The following is a 16,904-nucleotide window of genomic DNA, read 5'->3' on the forward strand; positions in this document are numbered from 1 at the left end:
TTGTGAGTTTCTAGACCAGTTCCCAGGGACGAGAACCACATTTTGATGCCCCTTAGAGTGCAAAGAATGGAATTTGACAAAAGCATGAAAGAGAATAATGAGGCTGGCATTACTTTTTTTCCAGGTCCTATATTTAATGCTTCTGTGCATTCGGACACACCATCAGTCATCCGGGGAGATCTGATCAAATTGTTCTGTATCATCACTGTCGAGGGAGCAGCACTGGATCCAGGTACCTCACTCATTCTCACCCCTTCACCATGTTGCTTTCTGTCAATGTTTCTCATATCGTCCGCACTGTGTTACACAGATGTAGGTTAGGGGTAGGATTATCTATTTATCCCCTAACTGCCTGGCTCAGTACTTTGTACTCATTAAGTGTTTAATAAATACTTGTTGAGTGGATGCATCTATCTGCTAGATGGTGTAGGAATGCATCCAGACATTTGAATCTGAGCTGTCAAGACAGTTGGTGGGTCACTTCCAGGCCTGTTTCAAGCTGATTCAAAACCCATTGGCAGAGTCTAGCTCCTTCTCTTGCGTCTTTCATTCATTTATTCATTCAGATATTTATTGAGTTCCTTTGGTATACAGGTGCTGCTCTAGATACTGGGAATAGAGGAGTGAACAAAATGCCCGAAGTCTGTCCTTATGGAGCATGGCAACCTAGATGAGGACATGGGCAAGAAATAAAGTGCTCTATAATATCATAGCAATTAATGCTATGAAGACTTACAGAGCAAAGGAGTAGCTGGTGACCAGAGGGTGCTATTGTAGTTAGAATTCTTAGGAAATCATTATACATCTTTTCTTTGCAGGAAATATTAGCATCGCTGACAGGCTGCCTAAGAGTTGTGGGATGCATCAGTCTTACTCCTTTTCTGCTTAGCCCCATTCAGTGACCAGTTGATGTCCCTCTCTCACTCTTCCACCCTTAAGGCTTGAAAGAACATTAAATACACTCAGGGATCTCTGTTACTGAGCAGGACTGTACCCACCTCTGCCTTTTCCTAAAGAACTCATGAAGAACCTAATTCCCTATGGGCTTCCCTTTTCTCCTGCATGTTTTGACCCACAACACTCTGTATTGACCCACCCCATCACAAGTAGAGCCATGACTGCTGGCAGAAATCTGCACCTTGAAAAGGCCAAACTCTACAAAGGTCACAGGTTTCTATGTGGAGACTGCTGGAAGTGTGGCCCTGGGGAAGAAACTAAAATTAGCCTTCCATTCTGTGTGAAGGGGCAAGCTCTAAGCAAAGGGTGGTGGCCTGCAGTGAATCCAGTGAGCCCCTGAGCAGGGGACTGGGTAACACTAGCATCTGGAAGCAGAGACCTGGATGCCGCCACCATCCAGGTGGACATCTGGCTTCTGCAGGACTCCCAGTTGAATGTTCAGTTCAGCAAATATTTTCTATAAAGGACCTGGGTAGGAAATATGTTGGCCCTGTGGGCCAGATGGCCTCTGTGGCGACTATTCAACACTGTCATTGTAGTGTGAAAGAAGCCGTAGATAATAGTGTAAGCAAATGGGCATAGCTGTGTTCAGTGAAACTTTATTTACAAAAACAGGTGGTGGGCTGGACTTGGCCTGCAGGCTGCAGTTTACTGACCCCTGGACTAGTTGACTGATACCAAAATTGGCTGTAGTAGGGAAGCTGGACATGGTTGATCTTTAGAGGTAGGAAACAGAAGGAGAGTTTGTGGGAGATGTTAGAAAAGGAAAAGAAACAATCCCATCTGCATCCATGGAGTTGGTCAGCTCCATTCACCGGGGAAGAGGAATGAGAAGCCACTCCTGTACCTGAGATGGGGAAGATTGAGGACAGAAAGCAGGATTCAGAAGAGAAAATGAAGCTAAAAGTAGAAGAGACTACCAGGGAAAAGGGAGGAAAATCCTTTTCAAAAGTTGGAAAAATGTAATACCATGTTTGCCCTTAAAGCTCATTTATGATACATACAAAAATAAATCCTTTAAATGCTCTTTCTCAGTAAATTAATAGGTCACCAGTTGTGCCCTTAATGTAAAAGTCTTTTCCTCCAATGTAATTAATTGCAAAAGCTATAGGTAGCTGTTATCTTTCAGATTACAATTTTGCAGAAGTTTGCACTCTTGGACTGTGTGGGTGGAAGATTCTGAATTATTAAACACAAGTTGTAATTTAGTTTTTCCTCACACATGCTGTGGGCTGTGAGGGAATGCTCTTTTGTGAAGGACACGTTGCATAAGTGATTTGTGGCCCAAGGTGCTCTGTGCCGAGCCGGGGTGGGGACAGCGGACTGTGGCCCTTCTGAGGCGGTATGTTAGGTCAGGTTCTCCCCAAGCAAAGACAGACAAGCATGTGAGTGGTGGATTGAGGGAGTGCTCTCAGGAGAACACACTGAGGGAGGCAGGGACTTGAGATAGAGCTGGAGAAGAAGGCTGAGGTCGAGGCATGACTCGGAGCAAGTCCACCTCCCCACGGGGAGCTCTGGAGCATGAGTGTACTGCAGAGTAGGCCCACCAGAGGGAAGGGGACTGGGCTTTTCTGTCCCTTCACGAGTCAGTCATTGTCCACAGGCTGAGTGGCCAAGGAGTGAGAGTGTTTCACCACCTCCAGGTGGTGGCTTCTGTCAGCCTAAGCCCGGCCTCTGGAGAGGAAAGGGTACGGGTGTGTGAGTTTTAACAGCCAGCACCTGCAGCAGCCAGAGGCTCAGCCTGCCAGCTGGTGTGGACCGGCCACCAACGGCATTTGCTGCAGCTGGTAATGCCCTTCCCCTTAGCAGGTCTGTGTGTAGGAGCATGTGTGTTGTACTGTGGAGGTAATGTTCATGGTGACCAACTTTTATTGAGCACTTAGTGTGTTCCAGGTGCTGTTCTAAGCATTTTAATAAATGTAGTTAATTTAACCCTGGGTGCTGTCATTCTCATTTTGCAGATGTGGATACTAAATCTCAGTGAACTTGGGGACCTCCCCCAGGTCACATGGTTCATTAGTGCTGGTGCTGGGATGCTAGCCCAGGCAGCCTGGCCCTGGAGCCTGGCTCCCATACCGTAAGGCACAGTGGGGACCAGGGCTTAAAGTCTGGGAACCTGGTTTGGCTTTTTGCCTTCAGCAACCACCCAGCACCTGCAGGTGACAGCAGCACTGAGTTAAGAGTTTTCATTGAAGACAAGAGAGTGATGCGGGTGTCCACTCTGCCCTTGGCACTGTGAGAGCCTCAGGCTGTTTATGGCACGCCCTCTGCCCCCAGGGAGGTGGTGGTTTCCTTGGAGAGATACTGGGAACAACAACAAAAAAAGTTATGCTCAAGTGCCACAGTAGGTCAATGGGAGAAAAAGAGAAGATATTACATGTTTAGAGTGAGCTAAAAAGGAATTATCATTTGGATAATTTCATAGAAATTCTTGCTTTTAGTTCTGCTTACTTTTTTAATATGTAAGCATCTGAACATAATTTATTTGCCTTATAATGTGCTTTTTGAGGCTATCAGTGTGTTTTTACTAAATGAATAAATGTTATCTCTTGTTCAGCAAAAATTGTTATTTGACATTTATACAAAATCCTTTCTCAAGTGGATTTAAGAGAAAACAGTGTTGTGGCTGTTGTCTTTTGTTGCTGGATGAATCTCAGAGCCGACACAGCTGATAATGGTTGGTACCAGTCAAGGGAAGAGGTCAAGGGCTTATGATGTGTGCTCTGTTTTCACATTCCATGAGAATTACCACTTGTGCCAAAGTCTTCTTTCTCTTATGCCCATATTAATTTATTTGAGGCTGTTAGAACCTTAATTTTGCAGAGTACTTTACGATTCAGCATTACTCTCTGGGACTGTTAAACTGTGTTCCATTTTCTCAGCTTGACATTTTTTTTCCTCTTGTTTTGAACTTAAGCACTTCTGCAAGGAAAGAAAAACCGTAGTGTACAATAAAACCTAAACTGTTTACAGCTCTAAATTTGGTGCGATTCATTTTATGTACATTTTGTTCCATATGACTTTAGTGTCCTTCCAGTCTTGGGTTCTTCTGCCTGAAATGTCAAAGGAGCTGGCTTTCTTTGGGAGACAGAGCCTGCAGTGTCCCCGCATACCAGTTTTCAGATCAGTGTTCTCTGTGGGAGAGTTTTTGACCCTGACTCTTCTTCCTGTGGCCCCTGAGTCTGGGTGGCAGCAGTGCAGTGGTTAAGAAGCTGGGCTCTGGAGCTGTACTCCCTGGGTTAAGCTGCATACTCTGCTACCTGCTGGCTACATGACCTTGAGCAGGTATATAGCCTGGCAATAATGACAGAATAAAAGTATGATAGTGCCTTCCTCATAGGGCTGCTGTGAGGATTCAGTGAGACCGAAGGCATGTAGTGCTGTGCTTGCCGTACGGAGTAAGGGCCGCATACATGGATGGTGGCCATACGTGTGACTTCTGCCCATTGCACTGACCCCAGGGTTTTGGCTTGGTAATCCACAGATGACATGGCCTTTGATGTGTCCTGGTTTGCGGTGCACTCCTTTGGCCTGGACAAGGCTCCTGTGCTCCTGTCTTCCCTGGATCGGAAGGGCATCGTGACCACCTCCCGGAGGGACTGGAAGAGCGACCTCAGCCTGGAGCGCGTGAGTGTGCTGGAATTCTTGCTGCAAGTGCATGGCTCCGAGGACCAGGACTTTGGCAACTACTACTGTTCCGTGACTCCATGGGTGAAGTCACCAACAGGTTCCTGGCAGAAGGAGGCAGAGATCCACTCCAAGCCTGTTTTTATAACTGTGAAAATGGATGGTAAGAATGTCACCCAAATTTCTCAGTGTTTGGGAATGTCTTCTTTCTGTGCCAGGCTGTAGCTGACAGAACCCAGGTGGCCACAGTTTGAGGAATGTGCCGTAGCACGTCCTGCTTTCTTTCTAGACCTGGCCTGAGTCTGCACCCAGAAGGAGCCCCAGCAGCCCTTGCTGTTTCCCCAGCTCTGCTATTATGTGCTGGTGGCACCATTGAGAAATGACTTTCAAGACTTACTAGAAAAATTTTCGCCGGGCGCGGTGGCTCAAGCCTGTAATCCCAGCACTTTGGGAGGCCGAGACGGGCGGATCACGAGGTCAGGAGATCGAGACCATCCTGGCTAACACGGTGAAACCCTGTCTCTACTAAAAAATACAAAAAACTAGCCGGGTGAGGTGGCAGGCGCCTGTAGTCCCAGCTACTCAGGAGGCTGAGGCAGGAGAATGGCGTGAACCCGGGAGGCGGAGCTTGCAGTGAGCTGAGATCCGGCCACAGCACTCCAGCCCGGGTGACAGAGCGAGACTCCGTCTCAAAAAAAAAAAAAAAAAAAAAAAAAGAAAAATTTTCAAGGCGTTGCCTCTTCTATACATTTATAGAAACTCGCTTTATTGTGTCCAAGGGTTGGCACGGATTCTGCCAGGCACAGGCAGAGAGCAGCCTTGAGAGAGAGGGTTCAGGTCGATAGGGGAGCTGTAGCTTAGGGATCTGCTACTCTCACTACCACTGGTTTTGCTTCTTAAAGAAGAGAGGCTCAAGGCTGGGCGCAGTGGCTCACGCCTGTCACCCCGGTACTCTGGGAGGCTGAGGCGGGCAAGATCATGAGGTCAGGAGTTTGAGACCAGCCTGGCCCACATAGTGAAACCCCATCTCTACTAAAAATACAAAAAAAAAAAAATTAGCCTTGGTGTGGTGGTGGGTGCCTGTAATCCCAGCTACTCAGGAGGCTGAAGCAGGAGAATTGCTTGAACCCAGGAGGCGGAAGTTGCAGTGAGCCGAGATCGCACCATTGCACTCCAGCCCAGGCGACAGTGCAATACTCCGCATCAAAAAAAAAAAAAAAAAAAAGAGAGAGAGACTCCTCCCGCAGTCACTGGCACAGAGCGGGTACTTCACAGAGCCCCAAGATGGGAGGATGAGCTCCCAGCCTCACTGGACCACAACAAACACCAGGGTCGACCTAACTAGACAGTCAGAGCTTTGTTCCCTGAGCATCCCAGAATGGGGACAGTTGTTCCTTGGTTTACAACAAACATGTCTCCTTTGTGGAAAATTTCAGAAAGTACATGTTAGTTGAAATAACTCCATAAAGAGAATTAAAGTCCAGGGGCCTCCAAGGATGAATAGAAAGCTTTTGAGTAGAAACCTAGTGATTGGTCAGATGGAAATTAGAGCCCTTGCTCTTCCACAGACTACTTAGCCTTTCTGATCCATTTTCTCCGCAAAATGAGCTAATAGTCTTATGGGGCTATTTTGAAAATTAAACCTTAGCAAACATAAGGCACCTGGCCCAGTGGCAGCATCCACCCAAGGAGCATGGGTACTTATGGGAAGGGAAGGTGGGATTTCAAGGGTGGAATCTAAATGGTGTTTGTGCATTTCTGACACTTAAGTCATCTGTACCATATTTTGTATCTTAGGAATTCCTTGCTTGAAGTAACTCCGTATAAAAACCCAGATTTAACAAACAAGGGAGTAATTATTCACTTTGCTAGATAATTTACTATAGTGTTACTTAAAATAGCTCCCTTAGTACACTTCAGTTATTTGATGCATAGGATTGATTTATGCAGTTTTTTTAAGGATGCATCTGCTGCTGAATGTGCGATGCCCTTATACTGACTTTTAAAAATCAATCTTTTGCCAAAACCCTAAAAAGCAAGTTGACATTCAAAGGCATCGAGTGAAATCTTCTTTATGGTTTTTATTCTCCCCACAGAGCTGGGTGGGAAGACATTTGCTCATTTTTGTGACAGATAAGGCTGAGCTTCTCCTGTCTTCAGTCGTGTGCTAGGTGCTAGATGCAGGAGGAATGAGACCTTATCTCTAGGGGAGATCCTGCTCCAGTGGGGAAGGGAGGTGAGGGTGCCCCCAAAGCAGCCTCCCTCGCAGCACTGACCGGCTTCCCCTTTGATCTCTCCCTCCCAGTGCTGAACGCCTTCAAGTATCCCTTGCTGATCGGCGTCGGTCTGTCCACGGTCATCGGACTCCTGTCCTGTCTCATCGGGTACTGCAGCTCCCACTGGTGTTGTAAGAAGGAGGTTCAGGAGACACGGCGCGAGCGCCGCAGGCTCATGTCGATGGAGATGGACTAGGCTGGCCCGGGAGGGGAGTGACAGAGGGACGTTCTAGGAGCGATTGGGGCAAGAAGAGGACAGTGAGATTTTAAAACAAAGTGTGTTACACTAAAAACCAGTCCTCTCTAATCTCAGGTGGGACTTGGCGCTCTCTCTTTTCTGCATGTCAAGTTCTGAGCGCGGACATGTTTACCAGCACACGGCTCTTCTTCCCACGGCACTTTCTGATGTAACAATCGAGTGTGTGTTTTCCCAACTGCAGCTTTTTAATGGTTAACCTTCATCTAATTATTTTTCTCCCACTGGTTTATAGATCCTCTGACTTGTGTGTGTTTATAGCTTTTGTTTCGCGGGGTTGTGGTGAGGAAGGGGTGATGGCATGCAGAGTTCTTTATCTTCAGTGAGAATGTGCCTGCCCGCCTGAGAGCCAGCTTCTGCGTTGGAGGCTTGTGCTCAGAGGGCTGCTGAGCGCCACCCTCTACCGGGCTGACAGACAACACAGACCTGTGCTGAAGGCTAATTTGTGGCTTTTACGACCCTACCCCACCCCCTATTTTCAGGGGTTTAGACTACATTTGAAATCCAAACTTGGAGTATATAACTTCTTATCGAGCCCAAATGCTTTTTTTTTTTTTTTTTTTTTTTTTGCTTCTCTGCCCCTTGTCCATTTCTTTTGTATTTGTTTTCTGTGAGAGCGCTGAAATGGCGGCCCTGGAATCTAGAATTTGGCTCTCCACTGAGCACCTTATCTTGCCACCTTAGCCTTAAGAATGAATATGAAGAAAAATACACAGCCACCTCTGTCCAGGGCAGTAAGAAGGGGGCTGCAAGGAAGGGGAGATTGGGGATAAGGAAAGGAACAGACACCTGCTCCAGTAGTTGTGAGGCCACTGTGCCTCAGGGGACCCCAGGAAGAGCAGAAGAGGGATCCCGCGAAGTTATTTTTTATGTAGCTGGAGCCGGGAGGGTCAGAGTGGTGCCAGGTGCAAATTAGACTAAAGAAGCCACCACTACTCCTCTGTCTTGCCCATTGTGGGAGGCAAAGGCCTTGGTCACCAAGAGACTTGCAGGGGGACCCACAGATACGCCATGTCCTTCACACGCTGCTTGGGCTCCTTAACCTGAAGGCATATTGCTACTTGTGAGACTGACTGACTTCAAGGAATCAGAAATTACCTAGAAGCACCATGTATTTTCTATGACCTTTTCAGTCCATCAGGTCTTTTGAAGGTCCACTGCAGGGGGTTAGTGAGAAAGGGTATACTTTGTGGTATGTTTGCTTTCCTAATAGGGACACGAAGGAAACCTAGCAATTTGCTGTCATGTGAACGGCCTATAGAGCAGAGTCAAGAGCGGTCTGCTTTGCCCGACTGCTCCCATCAGGAATAGGAGAGTAGACAGAAAGAGATCTTCCACATCCCAGGCTTCTGCTGCTGCTTTAAAAGCTCTCCCCTTGGAGCCTCCTGCTCCCTGAAGCGTCTCGCCCCCGTACAGCACTGGCCTTTCGGAAGCATCCCAGTGGAGTTTTCTGAGGCTTGCTGGTGACTCATGCCCTAATTGCAATCCTCTGCTTTCATCCTGGCTCTGAAGGATCTAACACTGCTCTCTCTTCCAAAGGGGAAAAAAAGATTCATTTGTTTTGAGCAATAAACTAATACAAAATGATGGCCATTCATGTGCAGCTCTTTGTCACCGTGGGCCGGGAGCTGCGCTCCTCCTGGCTCACCTTTTCCCCCTGCTTCCCAATGCCCAGTCGCCCTGGAGGCAGATTCCCATTGAGTTTTCCCCCGCCAAGGGGACCCTGCACGGGATAGAAACATTAGATTCTGCATTGACAGTAGCCTTTCCTTGGCCCGGGCTTGTGGTGGGAAGACGGGCAACAGGTATACCCCACCAGGGCCTGAGTGACTAGAGGAAGAGGGTGAGGCCTTGTTGGCACTAGATTTGGGTATTTTCTGCATGTTATATCCTAACTGCTATTTCAGAAGAGGCAGCTTGTAGGTGATTGTACAGGTGAGAATTAAAGAGAGAACAAATATATAAACAGGTGCTGTATTAGTAACAGCCAGTGCCCTTTCAGCCCTTGCATCTATTAAAGGGAGATTCAGGATTTTATTGGCACAGGCCCTTCTTAGTAGGAAGAAAGGGTGCTTAGCTTTGGACATGACCGGGTGTGTGTAAAACCATGGACTGAGTCACAGCAGACACTCGATGGTGGTAAATGTGACAGGTGCTTACACACTGTACCTTTTCCTTTCATACTGATGCTGCAGTTCAGGGCTGGAGTTGTTAAGGCATTGACCTCCACCCACCTGCCCCGTGTCCATTGGGCTACCCAAGCTTCATGTCACCTGGGGGCTGGGAGGAAGGGGCAAGAAATCCCAGGGCATTGTATCAAGGACCTAGTTCCTTCTAGGGATATAAATTTGCCAGGAATGTGTATTTTTAATGTGGTGAGATGCACTCTTTTGTTGTACCAAATAGGGCTCCCCCCCCAACCCCTGCGACAAGTGCTCTTCTAGAAGAGGTTCCTACCAGCAGCACTGGTGTGAATGAAAGAGGGACCCAGCCGCGTCTCACGGGTGGAATTGCACTTCTTAACAAAAAGGAACTTTATAAAAGTTTGGGTTTTTTTTTTCCTAATCATAAAAATAGCCCCAGAAAGAGCCTAAGCTATGTTCAGATAGAAGCCTCGAAATTCCTGTACTTTGTTTACTTTATGATGTTTACATACACCTTTCACTTTGAAAAAAAAGAAAAATGCAAATCAACTTTTTAACAACTTTTCAGATTTTTCATGGGACAGTAGAACTCTGACTCACCAACTGGGCTAAATTTTAATTTAAAAATGTATGTATTTGAGTGTCTTTCCCCACCTCACCCCCACCATCTGAGGGGCTCCCTGAGATCTTGGTAGAGGAGGCCCCTCCTGCCCAGACCTTCGTCTGTTTCCCCGGTGGCCCTTGCTTCTTGCTTTGCAGACTGCCTGCAGCCATGATTTTGTCACTGACATCTGTGAGCCAAAGACTGAGCCTTTTTGGCAGGAATAATAAGCAATACTACACAACTTGCTACTTTCAGAAAACTTTTTTTTAGCTTCACCGATGACAACAGAGGAAGAAGGGAACTGGGATTTGGGTAAGTTCTCCTCCACTGTTTGACCAAATTCTCAGTGATAAATACGTGTGCAGATCCCTAGAAGAAAAAACGTTGACTTTCTTTTTAAGTGTGGCACATAAGGATCTGCAGAATTTTCCGTAGACAAAGAAAGGATCTTGTGTATTTTTGTCCATATCCAATGTTATATGAACTAATTGTATTGTTTTATACTGTGACCACAAATATTATGCAATGCACCATTTGTTTTTTATTTCATTAAAGGAAGTTTAATTTAAATTGAAGTTGTGTGAGGAGCTTGATATTGGCCTCTGTTATCCTTTCATATCTTCAGCATGAGGGATTGTGACTGGATTCCAGCAGGAACTTTAGCACCTTCTGATCTCTTTGAATCCTGCAAAAGCACTGCAGATTTTCACTGATGATAAGAGAAGAAACGGATTTGATGGGATCAGTGTTGAAGTTCCCACCAGGTGGAAAGGTGAGGGCTAGGATCCTGTTGTTTACAGAAGGCCTTCTGCTCTTTCAGGGAATTCCCATGACCTTACAGGAGTCCTCTCAGGAAAGAGAGAAGTTAGATATTGTTCCTCTTTGCCGTTGAGGAAACACCAAAGTTCTGTGACGATGTCGTGACTGGAACAGAGTGGTTTTTCTGACTCATGATGCAGTCTGGGGCCAAATCAGTCCAGAAGGTAGCAACCCCTGTAATAGAAAAACAATCCTCTTCCCTAGGCCGCTGGCGGCAGCAGGCCTGGGCAGGAGTGAATACCGAGAACCCAACTCCCTGTGGGACCCTGGAACAGCTGCATGCCCTTGGCTGGCCTCCGCCATTCACTCTCCTGTTGGCCTCATTTGTGTTCTCTCTGTCTTTTGTGTCCTGTCCAGGGACCAACTTCATGTTGTGGAGTTATTCAAGGGCTGGGTTCGTGTCCCAGTCACTAACATTACCCAATGACTGGCACTCTTCCAGGCCTGTAGAAGGTACTTGCACTTTGTAAATGCACAGTTAATGCTCTGCTCTAGGAAATGAGCCATCATTGCATGCTTCTTAGCGAACCGGGAGGGTTCCACTCATGTCACAGTGGTGACACAGTCAGAGCTGGTCGTTAGCAATCCTCTACCTAGTTGTGAACCCATTCCTGCCTAACATTTAATTTAAATTTCAAATTTAAATTAATAACATTAAACTAAATTAAAAACAAAACAGAAACTTACTTGCATACTTATTGTGTGCCCAGGCATTGTGCTAAGCACAGCTGCTGCCGACTTGTCTGTAGGCCTTGGCACATAGTGTCTGCTTGCCTAGAAACTTCTTTCTATCCAGCCTTCTTTCCTCCTAACTTGCACTTCTCTTTCAGGACCCAGGGGTCATCTTCTCCCTCTTTAGGCAAAATGAAGGTCCCTTGACAGATGGTCTGATAGTCTGAAAATGATGGGAGGATAGGAACCATTCACTGCTGTGACTTCAGTACCAAATTGTGAATTGGACTCTTACAATGTGCCATGCACTAACACAAGTACCTCATAGATGTGATTGCAATCTTAAGTGACCCAAAGGGGTTTACAGCAGAAGCACTCTGGCCTGTTCTTCACAAAACTGGATCATTCAAATAATACCACTCATTTCCTGTAACCCGTAGACCAGTGTGCATGACACACTTTTAAAATAAAAGTTTTAGTATTATTTAGGTATGGCAGGGCCAACAGATCAGGAGACAATTACCATAGAAAAGGCAGTTTGTTATATTCATAGAGCCCAAGAGGAGGGACATACCACACCATGGGAGGCCACACAGGGAAGCACCAGGGTCAAGGCACAGGGGAAACATGGGCATGGAGCTTTATTGTGGGTTTTTGCAGGAAGGAATAGGTGAGGCAGAGTAGGCAGGCTTAGGATTGGCTAGGTTGAATAATTCCAGCAAGCTCTAGGACACAGGGGTTGTCCCTAGTTGTCTGGTACCCAATCCTGGGTGATTAGGGAAAGGGAGTAGTGGTCCTTAGTGCAAAAACTCAGTGGAGGAGGTTGTGGAGTGTAGGCTCTGGATTGGTTGGTTTGCATATGAAAGGCTTCTCTCAGGAGAGTCCTTAACTAGCTCTAAGAATTGGCTAGCCCTGGAAGGGGCAGTCTCTCCAGGATTAGCAAGACCCCAGATGTTAAAACATCAATAAACACAAAATAAAAAGAGGTAATTAATGCATACACTCATTGCTTAGGGCTTGTAGACTACTGAGTCTTGTAGACACCTGGGTGGCTCAGCTCCACCCAGAGAAGTGATGCTCACCTGAGTCCACCCTGTTCTGTGCATTCTCCAACCTACTTGTGCCAACAGTACTGGTTACTATGATTATAATAAGTTTGTTGAATAGTATGTAAACCAGTGAAATATGAATGCCAACGGGCTGTTCAAAAGTGCTGTTGGTAAAACTGGATGTCCACATACAAAAGAATGAAGCTGGACCCTTACCTTATACCATCTCCAGAAATCAACTCAAAATGAATTAAAGACCTAAACATAAGACTTAAAACTATAAACTCCTAGAAGAAAACATAGGAGGAAAGCTATAATACTTTGGATTTGGCAATAATATCTTGGGTGTGACACCAAAAGCTCAAGCAACAAAATAAAAAAACAATAGACAAATGGGACTACACAAACATAATTTCTGCATGTCAAAGGAAAAAAACAAACAGAGTGAAAAGACAACCTACAAAATGGAAGAAAATATTTAAAAATCATATATCTGATAAGGGGCTAATATCCAGAATATGTAAGTAACTTTGTTGTACAATAAAAACCTGATTTTAAAATGGGCAAAGCATAAAAAGGAATGAAATAATGGCATTTACAGCAACATGGATGGAATTGGAGACCATTATTCTGAGTGAAGTGACTCAGGAATGGAAAACCAAACATCGTATGTTCTCACTCATAAGTGGGAGCTAAGCTACGAGGACACAAAGGCATAAGAATGATACAATGGACTTTGGGGACTCAGAGGAAAGGGTAGGAGGGGGATAAGGGATAAAAGACTGCACATTGGGTACAGTGTACACTGCTCAGGTGATGAGTACACCAAAACCTCAGAAATCATCACTAGAGAACTAGTCGTGTAACCAAACACCACCTGTTCCTCACAAACATGTAAAAATTTAAAACAAAATGGGCAAAGGACTTGAATAAACAACTCTCCAAAGAAGATACACGAATGGAAAGCAAACATGAAAAGATGGTCAGCATCGCTAGTCATAGGAGAAGCGCTGATCAAAACTACAATGAGATATCAACTGATGTGCATTAGGGTAACCACTGTCAAAAGAATAGGAAATAACGTGTTACTGAGAATGTGGAGAAATTAGAACTCTTGTGCTCTATTGGTGGAGATGTAAGATGGTGCCACTGCAAAGGAGAATAGCATGGAGGTTCCTCACAAAACTAAACAGAATTACCAAATGATCCAGCAGTTGCATTTCTGGGTATATATCCAAAAGAATTCAAAGCAGTATCTCAAAGAGGTATCTGCAAACCCATATTCATCACAACAGTATTCTCAGTAGCCAAAAGGTAGAGGTAACCAACCTCTTGTTGATGGCAACAGATGAATAAAGAAAATGTGGTATTTACTTACAATGGAATATCATGCAGCCTTAAACAAGGAAATTCTGTCATACATTACAACGTGGATGAACCTTGAGGACATAAGTGAAATAAACCAGTCACAAGGACAAATATGTATGATTCCACTCATATAAAGTATCACAGAAGATAGAAAGGTAAGGTTGCCAAGAGCTGGGGGGAAGGGAAATTAGTGTATAGTGGGTATAGTGTTGCAAGATGAAAAAGTTAGGGAGATCTATTGCCCAACAATGTGAATATACTTTACTAAACTGTACATTTAAAAGGGTAAGATGGTAAGTTTAATGTTATGCTTTTTACCACAATTTTAAAAAGTAAGAAGTATCAATAAAAACATGAATTCTCTGAAAAAAACTCAATAAAAGCAAATTGCTTTTTTAAAAAAAAAATGCTATCAATTTTGGTATGAGCAAAATAACTAAAAGATTGAGCAGGGTGGGGAGGATAACAGAAACATGGGAGGATTCTGTACTCCACTGGCTTCACAGATGCTGAAGTTCTTACTCCATTTGAAAGAAATCGAACCTGAAATTTGTAGAGAAGACATTATAGGTTTGGTTTTTGCAAGAAAGTGGCCAGAGACTCCAGGCAGCAGACCCATATTCAACAGAAAGGCTTGGGCCTGTGTCAAAAGATTGGCGAACGAATGTGCATGTATATGTTGAGGTGGAAATAAAATGTCTAAGATCCATGGAAGCCTTTTTATGATTCCCATGTTTACCTGACATGTTCTCTTGATTGATCAACTAACAGCCCAAATTGTGTCAGATAAGAAAGTTTCTACTGTGATTGTTCCCATTTTTATAAATGAGGAAACTGAGACGTAAAGAAGTCAAGTGATTTGCTCAAGATTTGAACCCAAATCTTTTTGACTCCACAGTCTATGCATGTGCTAAATCGTTACACCAGCCTCACTGCCTGAATATGCCAGGCATTTGTTAAATATTTGTTGCACAGATAGAAAGATGAGTAAGAACTAGCCCCTTCCTTTATGAAATTCGTGGTCTTAAAAGATAGGGAGGTGTATAAATAATTCATTTTATTACTATATAGTAAGTAAACTTACAGAAATTCACTGACATAGCACAAACCTTTCTTTGGATTTCTATCCAAAATGTTAAGAAAGTTTTCACTTAGGAGATGCAAACCCAAATTTTAAAATTTTTAAATGAATAGGCATTTACCAGGTAGGAATGGGACAAGATGCTAAGCAAAGGGGATAGCATTTGCAAAGTTAAAGAAAGAAACAACGGTAAGGTACATTCGGAGAATATAAGTGATTCTGTATTCCTGAAGGTTGAAAGTTAAAGGACAGGGTGGTGAGAGTGTTCCCCAGGTTCAGCTCACAGAGATCATGTCAAGAAGTTTGGACCTGATCCTCTAGAGATCTTTTGGAGCCACTGAAAGAAAAATTTGGAAAGTGAATGGCTATGTTTGTATTTTAGATCACTCTGTCAGCAAAGTAGCAGTGAGAGACAAAGCTGGAAGACCAGAGGTGCTGCCTTAGTCCAGATGAAAGCTCAAGGCTCTCAATTGTTATGGCAAGTGGTAGAATTAATTCATAAAAGATTTTAAGGAGAACTGATAGGATTTCTTAACTGAATGTGATGCATGGAGGCCAGCCATGGGTCTGGGTCGATACTGGTGCATTCAACCATGATGGACAATACCAGTGAAGACAGAGAAAACAGTGATTTCAGCTTTAGACTCAAGTTTGAGTTTCCTGAGTAACCTTCAAGTGGAGATACTCAATACCAGCTAGATGGTCTGGAGCTTACGGGAGAACTTGGGGTTGGAGATCTATTTGAGATTGTCAATATAGAGATGGGGAATGAGATGCAGCAGGGTGAGGAAAGAAGGGCTGAAGACAGAACCTTGGAGAAGATTATAATGTCAGGTGGCCTGGAGAAGAGAAACCAGTGAGAAGCAGACTGAGAAAGAACTTCCAAAGGGGTAAGGGAAAATCCTGGAGAGAGTGGTGTCAGAGGAGGAAGGAAAGAATTGCAAGCAAGTTTGCCAATGGCCAGCCACACCTGATGCCACAGAAAGACCAGGGCAAGTGAGCAGTGTTCACCGTTGTGACCCAGGAAGTCTGTGTGAATCCATGCCCAGATTTCAGTGGGCTAAAGTGGCGGTCAGAATTAGGAAACCTGGTCAGAAGTTTGAAGAGGGGAGGGAAAAGGAGGTGATTTGGAACTAGAGTAAAAATTGACTATTTAGTAGAAGAGGAGACACTTGAGCTTCTTTATGGGCTGAGTAAGCAATGGATGGGTGTCTGACCCCAAGGGGGTAGGAGGGATCTGGGGTCTAGGTAAAGGGAACTTCCTGTCTCCTCTCCTCCTTTCTGCCTGTCTCTAAGGCCTATTCTGATCCCCTCCCCTAAACTTTTTTTTAATCATAGCTTTTTGTCAACTGACCATAGGAAATTTAAGGAATAGCCCTTCCCAAAGAAGTGTTCACTTAGAAAACAGGAGATGGCCTAGGATCCCATCTGTTTCTCCTCTTTTGCCAGGAAGCTAAACTCGCCCTGTTTTGCACCCCATGCTTCTTTGCCTCCTCCATAGAAACCTAGTTCATGCTTTCCTCACAGGTAGGAAGAGTCGTCATCCACCTTGAAAACCTCTTCAGCACTGATTAACTCATCAGCTCCTGGTGAAGCCGGGCCAGTGGGAAGGAAGAGCAAGAAGCTTGGGGAGTTGGGACCTGGGCTTCATCCTCCATCACTGGGGCCAAGTCACAGCTGGGCCTATGCCAGGCCTCAGTCTCTTCTTTTGTTATATGAGGGAGTTGACTGAGATCACTGTGGTCCCTTCTTGTAGTGTGACTGCTTGGTGTTATACACATTGCAGAGGGGAGGCTCAACTGCAGGGCCTCCCTCACGTGGCCAAGTCCAGGCCCTGTGGAACAGTAATCAATGTGACCTGAATTCAAAGAGCTCAAGTGGGGAAAGGGGTAAAATAATGACCAGCCTCCTGCTGACCCCTTAGGATTCTTTCCCCCTCCTCCAGCCATTCACTATCGTGCACTCTGCCTCCTGTAAATCATGAGTAGCTAGCTAGAAGGTTTGTTAGACAGAGCTCTGAACCAAAAGTGAAAAGGCACCCTTAGAATCCC

At 45.1% G+C, this 16,904-nt stretch overlaps 1 protein-coding gene across 1 annotated transcript in view; it reads left to right on the forward strand.

Moving 5' to 3' along the window:
• Nucleotides 1–10,434, forward strand: part of PTGFRN (prostaglandin F2 receptor inhibitor) — a 79,110-nt gene extending 68,676 nt beyond the window's left edge. Inside the window, exons 7-9 of the mRNA XM_050748101.1 lie at nucleotides 125–232; nucleotides 4,442–4,747; nucleotides 6,890–10,434. Coding sequence (XP_050604058.1) covers nucleotides 125–232; nucleotides 4,442–4,747; nucleotides 6,890–7,056 — 581 coding nt within the window. The 3' untranslated portion in view covers nucleotides 7,057–10,434. The remainder of the gene's footprint in view (nucleotides 1–124; nucleotides 233–4,441; nucleotides 4,748–6,889) is intronic.
• The last annotated feature ends 6,470 nt before the right edge of the window (nucleotides 10,435–16,904 follow it).

This window comes from Macaca thibetana, chromosome 1 (assembly GCF_024542745.1).
Source record: "Macaca thibetana thibetana isolate TM-01 chromosome 1, ASM2454274v1, whole genome shotgun sequence".
NCBI classification, from domain to species: Eukaryota; Metazoa; Chordata; class Mammalia; order Primates; family Cercopithecidae; genus Macaca; species Macaca thibetana.